Source organism: Amblyomma maculatum, chromosome 8, assembly GCF_055883805.1.
Source record: "Amblyomma maculatum isolate TAMU_Amacu chromosome 8, ASM5588380v1, whole genome shotgun sequence".
In the NCBI taxonomy this organism is placed as follows: Eukaryota; Metazoa; Arthropoda; class Arachnida; order Ixodida; family Ixodidae; genus Amblyomma; species Amblyomma maculatum.
This window is the reverse complement of record NC_139351.1, coordinates 119,967,807-119,982,138: the sequence shown is the minus strand read 5'-3', so window position 1 is coordinate 119,982,138 and position 14,332 is coordinate 119,967,807. Positions and strand designations below refer to the sequence as shown.

The 14,332-nt window shown below is 46.2% G+C and overlaps 1 protein-coding gene across 2 annotated transcripts in view; it reads left to right on the top strand.

Annotated features, from left to right (window-relative positions):
* The window catches only part of LOC146182334 (mitogen-activated protein kinase kinase kinase 1-like), a 96,914-nt gene extending 89,514 nt beyond the window's left edge, over window positions 1-7,400 (top strand). For both annotated transcript variants that reach the window (XM_084577427.1, XM_084577426.1), the window contains exons 19-22: window positions 2,135-2,266; window positions 4,550-4,692; window positions 5,306-5,437; window positions 6,048-7,400. In XM_084577427.1, the coding sequence (XP_084433553.1) occupies window positions 2,135-2,266; window positions 4,550-4,692; window positions 5,306-5,437; window positions 6,048-6,221 (581 nt within the window). In that variant the 3' untranslated portion in view covers window positions 6,222-7,400. The remainder of the gene's footprint in view (window positions 1-2,134; window positions 2,267-4,549; window positions 4,693-5,305; window positions 5,438-6,047) is intronic.
* The last annotated feature ends 6,932 nt before the right edge of the window (window positions 7,401-14,332 follow it).

Here is a 14,332-nt window from a genome sequence, read left to right as displayed (position 1 = left end):
GACATTAGACTGTCTACGAATGCACTGTCAGAGAGACTGAACAGATGCTGAAGCTCTCGTTGTTTTACAGTGACGGCTGTATAGAGCACATTTCCTGTTTCTGTGGTGGCGGTGTTGGCATAACCTGAAGGAAAAACAAATTGTCCCCAGGAAAGTAACACCGCATGCCGCGATACACGGATTTGTGGCGTCCTTAAACTAGTGCAGGTGCTGTTTATGTCTCTGCATAGCAGGTACCATGCGATGGCAAATCGAATGGCGCAATCAGCACCATGAGCAGGGTTCAGCACTGTAGTATTGGATAATGCAGCCACTATGGTAACATATTACCCTTGCTATATACCTTGCTTGTCCTGCTGCATTTGCTGTACAGTTATAGTTCTTTAGTTAATTTATTCATAGTGTGACAGTGTTGAAACTGCAGTCAACGACAGAATTTTCGGACATGCCCGATATTCCGGACGTCTTCGCGGCACTGCCACGAGCCCCATAGAATCAATGTATAAGGGCATCTGAAATTTCGGACGCTCGAACCCCCCCGCCATCCAATTTTTTGGACTTTTTGACGCGACGGAAGGTCTGAAACCGCAACTGTGTCATACAAAGCCGCCATTTTGGCTATCTCCCAGTCTGCGTACCATGTCACAGCTTTGAACAACTAGCCGTACTAGCTGTACCTAGCCATCACACATCGATTTGGTCTGGCCACACTGGCTATGTTTACCATCGCCTCTTCCGGAGTTTTCGGAAGCGCCGTCGACGCCGTGACCGTTTCGCCTTTTCATTGCGCAGACTCATCGCAGACCACATGGTGTTTTTTCGCTACGCTGGTGCATGGTTTTGCTACGTATTGTGTCAAGTGTGCTCTGCGACGCTAGGCTTAGGTGCTTCGACACTTCGCAACAAGAGGATTTTGCTTGCCCGCAATGGCCCCCACTCCTCGCCGTCCTCGCCAATGGCATCGAAGCATGGAAAACAGTCATCATCATCATCATCATCAGCCTGATTATACCCACTGCAGGACGAAGGCCTCTCCCATATTTCTCCACTTAACCCGGTTCTGTGCTAGCTGCATCCACTTGACCCCTGCGAACTTCTTAATCTCATCCGCCCACCTAACTTTCTGCCGCCCCCTGCTACGCTTTCCTTCCCTTGGAATCCAGTTTGTTACCCTCAGCGACCATCGGTTATCCTCTCTTCGCACTACATGTCCTGCCCATGTCCATTTCTTCTTAATTTCTACTAGAATGTCGGTAACTTGAGTTATTTCTCTGACCCACTCTGCACGCTTTCTATCTCTTAATGTTACCCCTACCATTTTTCGTTCCAAAGCCCTCTGGGTTATGGAACGAAACGCTCCATAGCAAAGACCGCAAGGTGGAACTCGCGCAATAAAAAAGCTAGCGGAATGGGAGCCTTTGTGAATGCACCAATGGTGACATCTCCTTCCTGTATTTCCCCGCGGGCGGCTGCGTCTGAGTGAGAGACCATTTTCCGGGTCCCGCCAAGTCCGAAAAAACGGTCGGCGACTGTATTGGTCATGAAAGAGTACACATTCCTGTGGAGCTCGCAACGGTTCCTGACTGATATTCGAAATATCACGCAAGTCCAATTTATTGGAGTTTGAAAAATTTATTGGCTACTGTTTGCAGGCTCGATAGATCTGGAATGAACAGCAGTAAATTTACTTCTCTTCATGGCTTGTTTTGTGAAGGAGCATTTGTTCTTCATTTAAACGGCCTGTATTCATATTTGAAACCAAAAGTTTGGTTCAGTTCTCGGCCTAAAAGCTTACATGTTACACTTTTTCTTATTTTTCTCTAGTTTGTTTAGTAACTTTTGTAAAGGTCTACTACAGTATTCATCACATTGGGACAGAAGGCACACGAGCAGCCCGTATTCATATTTGAAACCAATTTAAGAAGTTTGGTTCAGTTCTCGGCCTAAAATCTTACGTGTTACATATTTTTTTTTCTCCTGTTTATTTAATAACTTGTAACGATATACTAATCTTAATCGCTTTTGGACAGAAGGCATTCGAGCACGCTATTATAGGAGTCTCACCCGGCACAAGGGGGACGAAACGCATTTACTACTCTGCCTATTGACCGGCAAGCGTCTTGTGACTGCCCAGGTGGCTCGGTGGCTTCCATGCTGGACCGGTACGGGCCATTCCCGGAGGCCATGATCCTGCGCTACACGTACCAGACTCTCAGTGGCCTGGCGTACCTGCACGAGAATCACATTCTGCACAGGGATCTCAAAGGTGGGCTGCTGCTCTTATTACCATACCTTTACCGCTTATTGCCTTTGCCAGAACCTGAGCAGGCCGAACATATCCTGTTTTGGTTGGTCCAGCTTGTTGGGCCAAATATTTTTGCGCTCATTTTGAGGAGGTGTGTGTTTAAAGTTGTTTGATTGATCGTTCAATCAGTCAGAAGTTGTATTGAGCGGATGCTTTAATGCGCGTCGCAATGGTTGACGTTGCCACCACGCCTCCACCGCTTGTTGCTTTTGTGCTCTGCGGTCCTCCATCTGTTAGCCATTCTTCCCATGCTTCACTTTCTTTCCACGTTTAAATGCCACCCTGTACGTTTGGCCACAAGGTCTTTGAAACGCTGTCTTTTCCAAGTGGCTTGCCACAATCTTGTGACGAAAACCATTTTAGCCATCTTCAATAGCCGAGGAAAAAATATTCCTGCGCAGTTGTGCTTCGTTAATGTGAACACTTTGGTTCTTTAGCGAAATTGTCTGTAAAGTCGGAGTTTTGGAACGTCCGAAATTTGGAATAGCATTTGCTATTGTATCTTCACTTTCTTTCCACGTTTAAATGCCACCCTGTACGTTTGGCCACAAGGTCTTTGAAACGCTGTCTTTTCCTAGTGGCTTGCCACAATCTTGTGACGAAAACCGTTTTAGCCATCTTCAATAGCCGAGGAAAAAATATTCCTGCACAGTTGTGCTTCGTTAATGTGAACACTTTGGTTCTTTAGCGAAATTGTCTGTAAAGTCGGAGTTTTGGAACGTCCGAAATTTGGAATAGCATTTGCTATTGTATCCTATTCACATGACATTTTTCACTGTTTGGCCTATTGCCACATAGTGGTGACAATGTCGTTGGCAACAAAAGAGGATAGTGTAGTGCTCAAAGGAACTTTTTACTGGGCTGACTTGCGCCCCCAGAAGAACTAAGCGGCGACGACAGCAGCAAGCGTGCTCAGCAGTCGTCTATTACTGCCTGTCGCACCCGCCGACACTCAATTTAAAAAAGGTGAAGAAACATTTAGATAAAGCCGCAAACGGTGACCAGCAGAGCCTGAAACATTGTAGAAACACACGCAAGTGGCTAGAATCCTTCAAGATACTGCATCTTGGCACATCTTGCGCAACAAAATGATAAAGCGGCGTCTCGCGACAACGAGCATGACAAACCAAGAGTACAGAATTGATCTGCGTGCTGGTACGATCACAGTAATAAGGGCATATACCGGCGGCTGTCGAAAAAAAAAACATATAGATTTCAATGGTTTACTGCGCTATTCGCAAATAGTTTGATTAGTAAACGAAGTGTGGTTCACGGGCCTCCTAAAGTTCAGAGATTATGAATTTTCACTTGATTTAAACTGGTAGCTCCAAATGGTGGCATTTTGCACTTGTTACACGCTTAGGAGCAGCTCCTTCCTTGTAGAAGTGATTGAGGCAAAAGCCTACACGATAATGTGCCCCATAGCCATCGAGAGCCACATCCACAGAGCCACTTCATGCTCGGCACCTGGACTTCCCACTTCATTTCAGCGGGGCAAGTGTGGCTAAAAATGCATGTTGACATGTCACTCTAATCGATTATGAGCAGTTGCAAGAATAATAATAATAACTTGTTCTTAGGAAGAGAAAGGCACAGTATCTGTCACACTTGTGTCTGTCCTGAACCGCACCGTAAGGGAAGGGAGCAAGGTGGGAGTGAAAATAGAAAGAGAGAAAATGGAAAGAGAGAAAGCGGAGTCGTAGTGGAGGGCTACGGAGTAATTTCAGGATTCAGTATAGCGCATTTCAAGAGATGAATACAGACAGAAAGAAGGACACATTCTTCTTTTTCAGCTGTGTCCAAAGAATGGGAAGAAAGAAGGAATGCGTCCTGAGAAATCATATCAGCTAGCCCGCCTTCAAGTTCTTTTAAAAGCAAGGAGAAATATTTCTGATAAGTTATTTTTGAATAATAGGGTGCATGCGTGCATCATTTCCTTTTACGCAAGTCGTTTTAGGAGCTGCAGGGAGCGAGTGATGCCCATGATTGGGTGTTTCGATGCTGCCAGAGTGCCGCTTCCGGAGCTAGCAGCCATACCTTTATTCGCGCTGGGAGCAGTGTGGCATTTCGGCCGGATAGCCACCATGGTGTAGTACCTTGTCTCTTGTTCGTAAACATCCGCGATGAGAAGCTGCCCACTCTTTTTTTCACTCTCCGGCAGAGTTGTGACTGTGCAAGAGTGTCAATCCACTCTCTTGTTGTGGTAGATGATTCGCTTGAAGGAAAAGGCGGCCGTCCTTCCAGGTGCCAACCTTCTTGTGGACAGCACGGGACGACAGCTGAAGATTGCCGACTTTGGGTCGGCCAGTCGTCTTCAGAGCAAGTCGACCCTGGCTGGGGAATTTCAGGGTCAGCTCTTGGGCACCATTGCCTTCATGGCGCCCGAGGTGAGCCTTCCTTCTTTCTCCTTTTGCTTTTTTCAGCATGCACTCCGCAGTATTTACCACGAAGAATAATTAAATCCATGATTCCTGCAGAATCCCATTTGGCGAGGGAAGTTCATAGTGATTGCCACAAAACGTACGCTCGCCGGAACGTTTAAAAAAAAATGTATTAACGTTCGAGTGTCCATACAGATGCCTCGGATTGCGATTGCCTTGTGATCAAGGAGCTCTCTTCTGTATTAGTTAAAGATCACACATTGGTGTCGCAGATAGGCAATGAAGAATTAAAGTATAGAACAACTTGTCTCAAAGGTTATGCATCAACTGTTTGTCTATTGGTCTTGCCACTTGGCAGTGTAGTTACATTGTTATATTAGTACTTGCCAAAGGGCTGAGTACGAACTTCACTTCCCGATTTCTTTGGTCGGTCAGTTTCACTTATGAGCTCATTTCAATCATCTCGTTTTGAGAGACCGTTCTTCAAGGTGCCGCAGCTATGTAGATAGCCGCCTAATTCTCCTCGCACTATCTTGTCACGTGCCACTATAGTGGAGCTTTATGCAGCTAATGCAGTCAGGTTGGTGGATGGATGCCACTTTGCTGCTTGTTTGTGTAGGTTTTACGAGGGGAGAACTACGGACGGTCCTGCGACATCTGGAGCGTTGGCTGCGTGCTGATTGAGATGGCCACCGGCACGCACCCTTGGGAAGACTGCAAAGTACTCAATCACCTGGCACTCATATACCGGGTGAGGGTTCCTTTTGCGTGCGAACTTGCTAGTGGACATAGGAGTAGATTCAAGTGATGCGACACGGAGCCCGCTTTTTGACCGATGTGCACCAAAGCCAAGGGAACTGGAGCGGAACCTTACCACTGTCTACCTGCTCTAATGAATGCTCTAATGCTCTGTGCGGCTTGAGCACAGTCGCAACAAATCACACACTTGGCCATCATTGAATTAATGTATTTGGTAACCAGCCCTTTAGCAACCAATAGGAGCTTACCACGTATCAAGCAGTCAAAGCGTCAGCTTGATTAGCAGTGTCGCTGATGCTGCTCTGTGGCGTAACACATTTTTGGCCAATGGGAAAAGCTGTTATCTGGTTACAGATTCTGTTTGCTGGTACAGCATTCTTGACGGCTCTTTGCAGTAGCAAAAGTGGCGTTCTGCCTGTGAGGCTCCTGAAGCAGCTGCCGCAGTTCTAGCGTAGAGTGCAAGATCCCTGTTGTGGAAGAACTATTTGGAATCTGCATGAAAAAAAAAAATTAAGATAAAGAAAGAACCTAGCATCAGTCATAAGCTCCATGTGAGCCGTGCAGCCATATAGAGGCTGACTGTTGTGAACGGGTCTGCCCAGATCTCGTGTGCCCAGTCTCCGCCACCAGTCCCCAAGGGCCTGAGCCTCAGGACGCAGCACTTGGCTCTGCAGTGTCTGCAGCTTCGCTCCGAAGACCGCCCACCAGCCTTCGACCTGCTCTCCCATCCCGCCTTCAAGGAAGCCGGCCTCCACTCGGCCACCCAGGAGCCGTGAGGGCCTCTCGTTGCGAGAGCATCGAGGACCACTCTGGTTTTTGGAGATTGGATGCATGCATTTTCACAGCTGACCCCGAGTGACTCTGTTTTAGTAGCGTTGCAAATGCCATGTGACTTCCCTTTTCCCCGTGAACGTTTGCTGTCCTGTGTACCTCTGTTTACTTTCACTGCAAATCATTTAAAAAAAGAGAGCTGTTCCTTTACTAGCGCATCTTTGTCTCCTGTCTCTCTTGACTAACTTACTCTAGGGACACTATTGTTGAAAATGTCCCAGGCCTTGTCTTGATGCATGTGCTAAAGCGAGAATCCTATTTTACGTTCGCCAGCTCCGGACAACCTTTGTTCACCCTGGTAGCCATCGCAGTCGCACTTGAGAAGGCACCTCGGGACTTTTTGTAATAACTGCTTAACAGTTCACACGCCTATTTTTCATCTAACAAGATCTTTTTGAGATTTGCTGCGTCACCTACTGTCACACTGCACGTGCCTGTCGTAATGCCAGCATTATGACCCTGGGACAAACCGCTCACCCTCGTTTGCTTGTTTCGAGAAATCGCCAAGGAGCGCTCTAACGTGGTCACATATATTGCGTTGTGCCGTCTTTCTCCTCGCCAAACTTTGTGTGTTCGTGTGCTCCCTTGTCACTCGGGACGGTCAGCTGAGGTTGATGCAAAAGCACCGCAGCAGCGTGTTGATGGTTGAGGTTTTCTTTACCTCAGGCAAAATGGGGACAAAAAGTCGAGATCTTCTCAACATTTTCAAGAGGGGACTCTCAACACAACACAGCTGCCTGCCCTGCTTTCTTTTTTCTCCTCTTCCTCTACATGTTTTTTTTTTTGTTTTGTTTTCTTTTTTTTTCCTGTCTTCTCTACCTCAACGTAACTGGTGCCGTTCTGTTCCCGCTATCTTTTGCATATCGTCGTGTTCGCTGTCTCAAAAGCGCGCGGCAGGACTGAATGCAGCCGCCAGACTGCAACAAAATATTTGCCACCTCAAATTGTTCTGCGCAGTCAATGACTTCTTTACAAATTCAGTTGCTAATTGGGAAATACAGATAAGCCGAAATTGTGGCGGCAAATGCCTGGATTGGCGGTCAATTAAATTTGACAGCCAAACTTAAGATTGGGCCAGGAGACAAAACGGGAAGATGGCAGAAAAAAAAAAAAAAAAAAAGAAATGTGAAGGATGGCAAAGTGTCTTCAGTCCTGCCCATGACATACCTGTTATCTGTCAAAGTGTGTGCCAAAAGATGTATACTTTGTGAGAGAAGAAAAAGGGAAAAAGACAAAAAAAAGAGAACTGTACTTAAATGTCGCATGTATTGTCATGCATCCTAGCATGCGTGTGTTCGGCTTTCGCTGTTGCTGCAGGCTGCCTCGGGTCTTCCGATTTGCAGGCAAAGCAGTGGAAAAGCTTTCTCTTTTATTTTTACTTTAATCCTTGTTTATCGCTGCTGGCAACCCCGCCATATTATATCCTGCGGGTCTGAGAGAACAGCAGCTGGGAAGTCTTTGCGCCGACGGCACTGTCTGGCCTTTTGTAGTGCAGGCACTCGTTTCTCTCGTTCGGAAATGGCAAAAAAATAAGGAAGCCTGTATTTGTCAGATAAAGAAAAAAGGGGGTCAGAGACAAACATCTTCATCTCGGTTTGTTGGTTCACGCACTTGCCACCACGTGGCATTTTCCTTAAAAAGTACCGCAGTGCAAACCTTTTTGGTGTCTTCCTCGGGCGGCATTGATTTATGGAACGACTATAGTTATTAAAATCTCGCGCAAAAAGCCTTTAGCTTTGGTATTCCTCTTATTGGTGTTCTTATTGACATCCGGTGCAAAAAGTAGCAAAGAAACAAGTAGCACCATTTCTTTGTTTTTACGGTCTCCGGCCAGTGGTAGCATTCAAGGTGCATCAATTTCAAGCGAGGGTATTATAAACTTCACTTGTTCACTGTGCATATAGGTATCTGAAGCACAAGATGACATTTGCTGCGAATTCTTTCGTGCGTTCGATTGTACAATCTGTGCCAGAGCTGCGATCTGTACGCAGCCGTTCTTTTGTTGTGCACACACCGCAGTCAGGAGTACACTGGAATACGCTTACATGTAGGAGCTTGCCTGTGGCACTTTTATTGGTCATACACACTATTTTTGTGTGGATTTGGTGCATTTCATATGCAGGTTGTCGTTTTCATAATATATATTATTTTACCGTGACCTGTTATAGGGGTCGCACGAATTGTGATTGGACACGTTGGCAGGATGTTTTCTTTTTTTTTTTCGGTGTGTGTGATTCACGGAGCTTTCGTACGCGAGTGCAAAAAATGAAACGACCGAGGTCGTAGTTGGTGAAGTTTAGAGAGACTCGTTAAAGCCGTTTTTGTTTTTCTTTTCTTCTTTTTATTTTTAGTGAAATTTTGCCATATTGTGCTGGTCACTTCTGCTCCTTCAAAAATGTCGTCACATGCGTTGTGTTGTTTGTGACTCAAAGTGTGCAGATACCTATGCAGAAAAGAGGCACGCTGCACATACATTACTTGTTCAGATCATTGAACCCTCTCATTTTGCTGGTCATGCACCGGTTCCAAAACCATTGTCATCACATTGCAATTTGTCATCTCATATGTGTCATACCATTTTTGCCTCATTTGGATTTTTTTTTTTTCATATTGTATTGCTTATTTTTATTCGCCGTCACCAAAGGAACCGGCAAAACCTTTTGTCATGGGCTACCAACCAGTTTGTGTGTTGTTCATCTATTTATTTATTTTGCTCACAAGTGGTCCTTTGGCAGAAAAAAAAAAAATCTTGCGCCACCTGTGAAGGGTTATTATGTTTAGGTGTCTGTGCCTCACCATGACTTGCTCATGCACTAAGCACCATATGAGGGCGTTTTCATGCACTACAGGAGGACAGGTTACATGTCTGCAAAGTTAAGCTCTAGTTTGTCACTAAACTATAGTCCTGCTGCAGACTTTGTTAAAGAGCAGCAGTTTTGAAAGAAAAAAAAAAATGACAGACTGTCGGTCGGTTAGTGCATGTGCCTTTGCACGTAGGGGTTTTTTGGGGTTTGAGGGGAATCCTGGGGACCATTTTAAACTTGGGACCACAATAAAGCAAGCAAAAAAAAAAAGATTTTTTCCAATGCAACTCTATGATGCAGCACTTGTGTATTCTTTTCACATATTTATCATTTTATTTGTGCTTTTTCTATAAATCACCCAGTGTTTGTAACACAATGAGTTATTTAAATAACCTGACCTCCGAGGTAATCAGGTAAATTTTTTGTCCTTTTTTTTTCTAACAAGATTTGTGTTTAAAATGGGTAGTGTCGACAGCTTAAGGCTGTTTTTACTGTGTAATATGGCTCGGGCAGATCACATACTTTTTTTCCTTTCATTGGAAGCATCCTTTCTAAACCTTAGTGTCATGTAGTAGTAGTTATATAATGCAATCATCCTGTGATGACCTTTTCTTTTTGTACCACCTTGGGAAAAAAAAAAGCATTAGCCTTAGTGTAACAGACGCACACAACAAACTGCATTCGGCGCATCCATCTCATCTTCCTCGCACGATGTTGTTGTCTACGGCAATTGGTTTAAGGAATATAGTTGAAAAGTTAGTGGAAATCAAAAAAAGCTGAATATAGACCTATAGCATAGCCCTTATCGTTGCCACTTACCGCAGCTACCAGATGCCGGTTTGCGCGCACAGGTGGCATCAGGTGTCATCTGCATGCGTGCCTTGTCGTCTGTTGGGCATGGCAAGGGGTGACGGGATGCACTATTTTAAGTCTCTAATCTTCTATCGTGCGGGTTGATTTCTTTTAGAACGACCGTGAAAACTATGCCCGTCGGCCTGGAAGAGAAAAAAAAAAGATCAGAAATTGCATTTATTCTGTGTGGGTGCAACTAGTATATCGTGGTAAATTATTGAAAACAGTGACTTTTTTTTTTTCTTTTGCTTTCAAGAAGTGGTGGTGTTTTTCTGTTTTTTTTTTCTCTCCCTTTCCAAGAGATTAGTACCTGAAAATCATTGACAGTGCCTTATGTCCTTCGTCTGCCATGAAGTGTGATCGTGAAGCAGTATTTTTATATAACTCAATTGCATTTGTTGATCTTTATGGCTTTTTTTTTTTTTTACTGTGCATGCACATATTGTAGCCTTTATACAATGTTGCATACTTTACACTGCTCTCACTATACTGAGAGGCCATAACGTGTTTGTTGCGTTTGTGCCAATTAAAATTCGAAAGCATTTTAAAAGACGTTCCTTATCTGTCTTTCTTTGCATGTTACATAGCACAGTGCAAATTTACATTCTTGGTTCATGAAATACATGACTGCATTTGGCCAGCAACAGTGTTCTTTAGCTATTAGCTTGATGTATAGAATTGTACCAGTGTTTATTAAATTTCAAGCTGACCACATCTTATGTCTGCAAAGTCTATCCCACCGTTTTACTATAAAAAATTATGGGGGATGCTTGGAAATTTCGTCTGTCTGGACATTTCGTTTAACTTGATAGTTGCTGCAGCTTCATCCATAGCCGCTTCCTACTGACGGCAGTTACGAGCGCCATTTCGAGCTGCTCTAGCCTCTCCTGCTGTGGCGTACTTTCTCAATCTTTCCTGCCCGTCAATAAGGCCCAGTCGGTTGTCACCCGTAGCAATGTGGAAAGAAGCTCTGAGCTCATGTGGCAACGTATTCTAAGACAGGCAAGCGTGCTGCCACTGTTTCCTGAAAGTTCTATGGGCACCATCGTTGACATTTCCCTCCTCCTACCCTGCGCTGTGGCACCGCTGGCATTTCCCTCGGATCTCCAGTTGCGCTCTGTCACCCTTTGTCAGAACCCTCCTCCTGCTCAGTTGTATCCCCTTCCCATCATGATCTGCTTTTCTGCACCTTGCAATGCAACCTTGAAACGTACAGGCATGCGACCAGGGAGCCACTCAGCTCGACATGGGTCGCTTTCTCGAGTTGGCCTTGTTCGGAACTAGGCTTGTCAGCCTTAGCTGTTCACCAGCAACAAGAAGCCAGATGTGAAACTTATTCCCGCTCATTTTAGCTGCGGCATTGATTGGTTCAACGGTTTGCGACTGGCAGTCATAAGGATGGAAAATAAAGCAGTTCTCGACTGGCCTGTGACTCACTTTTCGACCAAATCTGTTCCACAACCTCCGCAATCGCGATGCCGCCACAGGAGTGGATTGCATCGCGCGGCGCCCTATTGTCCGGGTAGGACCCTCACCTAGGGCACAAATGCTCCCTCAGACCCCACTTGGCCATGGGAGGGGGGATGGGGGGTACCGGAGGTGAATGATGATGGGCTGATGAGCTGTGTAAGACTGGGGCACGGCACTTTCGGGTGTCAAGTCTCCATCTCACCACGGTCGCGTAACGCCTCGCGAGGCGTATGTTTTCTCTACGCTACGGGCCAGGGCCAGGCGTCCGTCGCCCGCGCGGAGTGTATAGGGCCGCCGCACGATGCCGCCACAGGAGTGGGTTGCATAATGTACAAAGCTCCCCCTGTCCTTTCTTCCTATCGCTCCCCTCTCTACTTCTTCTCGCTATCCTATCCCTATCCCCTTTTCCTTCCCGCCGGCCGCAGCTCAAGTGCTTCAGTTTTTTAGATAGCAGTTGCCGCGGCCGGCAATACTTTTTTCCTTCTTTTTCAATCAACCACTACCAATCAATCAATCAACCACTACCACCAGTGGGTTGCATCAAATGCGAAAACGGCCTGCAGCGCCAACGAGGCGGACCAACATGATCACGCGAATGTCACCAAGGAAGACCATTCCCTGTAGTGGAATCATATTGACATAAAAAGTGTTCCACCAGTAACCGAAAAAAATCACAGACGGCCGACACCAAATCTCTAAGAATTTCCGCTCTACTAGGATGCGATGTTCCCGCTGCAAGTAAAACCAGACCTCGTTCCGGGCCTTTGCATAGAAGGAGGTCCCTTTTTTCCTTCATGGAGGCGCGGAACCCTGCTGCTGTATGCGGCCGCGCAGCGTACGTGCGTTCCACGAGCAGGTGCTCATCACGAGTAAATTTTTTCCATATATGAACAGTGATTTCTGATGTCTTTTTTTTTTTTCGTTTTTTTTTTCGTTTTGATTATTTGTCACCGCTCATATGTCAATGTGTAATACAACTTTTTTAAACATAATTTTGTTATTCCCTGTACTAATGTAGTTCTTTCCTTGTATAGCAGAAGGACGAACTGGTTAATGGCGGCGACTGACAACGGATTTAGGTATCGCACAGTCTGGTACGGTACACCCAGTAGCTGGAACACGACGGATGAGCGTTTCAGGAAAAAAACACTGCGGAAACATCTACAGTGTCCTCTCCACTGCCATAGTTAGTCGCAAGCTGGTCCGTGTAAACACTGGAGCCTTAATGGGGAGGAATCACGCCACTGAACAGTAAAAAAAGTTTTAATTCAAGATAATTTCATCGGCAACGATAATCCAAATGCTAACAAAGCTCAATTCGTAACATGCTGTAACTCAACGTCAAGCTGAAAAACACAGTTAAATGAACAAAATAAGTTTGCAAACTCGCATGATGTAATACGCGGGTCCTTCGAGATCCATTTCATGTTTGCGTTCAAAGCGCGTACACTGTCGTGCTGCTTGCGACTTTTTTTGAATACCAGCATTCTGAACGCTTTGCCTCGTCCACGCGTAAAAAGAAGGTTTAGTTAATGTTTGTTAAACCGAGGTGGACTCGCAAAAGCGCGATTTAATTCGCTTTATGTATTTTTAATTTTTTACTCTAAATATCGATTTGGTTACGCTTTAGTATATACACACCTTACGCAACGTGCTCACTTTGCGACGTCTTGTCTCCCGTTCCAACTCGGCCCGGCCCGCTTCTTTGGCCGAGACCGTACAAGGACCCGGCTCACTTGTCATCTTGGCTATTCCTGGCATGGATCTGACGTGCCGTAGCGGTGCGCATATGCAGGCAGCCATGGCGCGCAGCAAGATGCCAGTCGCATCGCGTCGGGACTGAGTCACTGTCGGTGCAATACGAGCAAGACAATCCTATTGTCCGGCTAATCGTTACTGCAGAAATTGCATTGTGAGAAGGAGATAGCACTAGCGGAATCACGGCGTTACAGTAATCTAAATAATAATAATTAGAAACGAAAGCGCGGTATCTGTCACACTTGTTCTGTGGACACCTGACCGCGCCGTAAGGGGAGGGCGGAAGATCGAGAGAAAGCAGAAAGAGAGAAAGGTGCGTAGGTGGATGGCTACGGAGTAATCTCGACCACATGGGGCTCACCCAGCCGTGGTGGTGCACTGGTAATACGCCCGATTACTGTGCAGGAGTGCCCGGGCTCGATCCCGACCGCCGGCGGCTGTCTCGATGGAGGTGAAACGAATTGAAGTCCGTGTGCTGTGCGATGTTGCGACTGTAGGAAGAAGAGAAAATGCACAGGCCTGCTACTGGCTCTGTAGCTGAGCTACCTCCCTTTGATTATTTATAGGAAGGGAAAGGTGCGGTAACTGTCTCACTTGTTTTCTGTGGACACCTCAACCGCGCCGCAAGGGAAGGGAGTAAGGTGGGAGTGAAAGTGGAAACAGAAAGAGGAGCCGTAATGGAGGGCTACGGAGTAATTTCGACCACCTGGGGACCTTTAGTGCGCTGACATCGCACAGCACACGGATGCCTCTTCGTTTCGCCTCCATCGAAACGCAGCCGCCGAGGTCGGGTTCGAACCCGGGTACTCCGGCACAGTATTCGGGCGTCTTACTACACCACCCTGGCGGGGCCACCTCCGCTGCCTCGTGTGGACAAAAGAGAAAATAGAGACGAAAAAATTTAGAGCACTGTGGAATCTACACTGCATAAATGCGAAAGCTAGAGTTTTGAGACTGCATACGGTGCATTACGTTTGCTCTCATCATTATTATCAACTAAATGCACCGCCATTATCAAAGCTACAGTCATACAGCTGTATAACGCCACAGCACCTGTGGCGCCCCTGGCGGAGAGAGCGGGAGTTAGGCCGCCGTTCATGCGTACCGCCGTCTCTCACGGACGTTGTTGTTGTGGCTGTAGGAAGGAAAAGACAATGGACGGGCCTGCTACT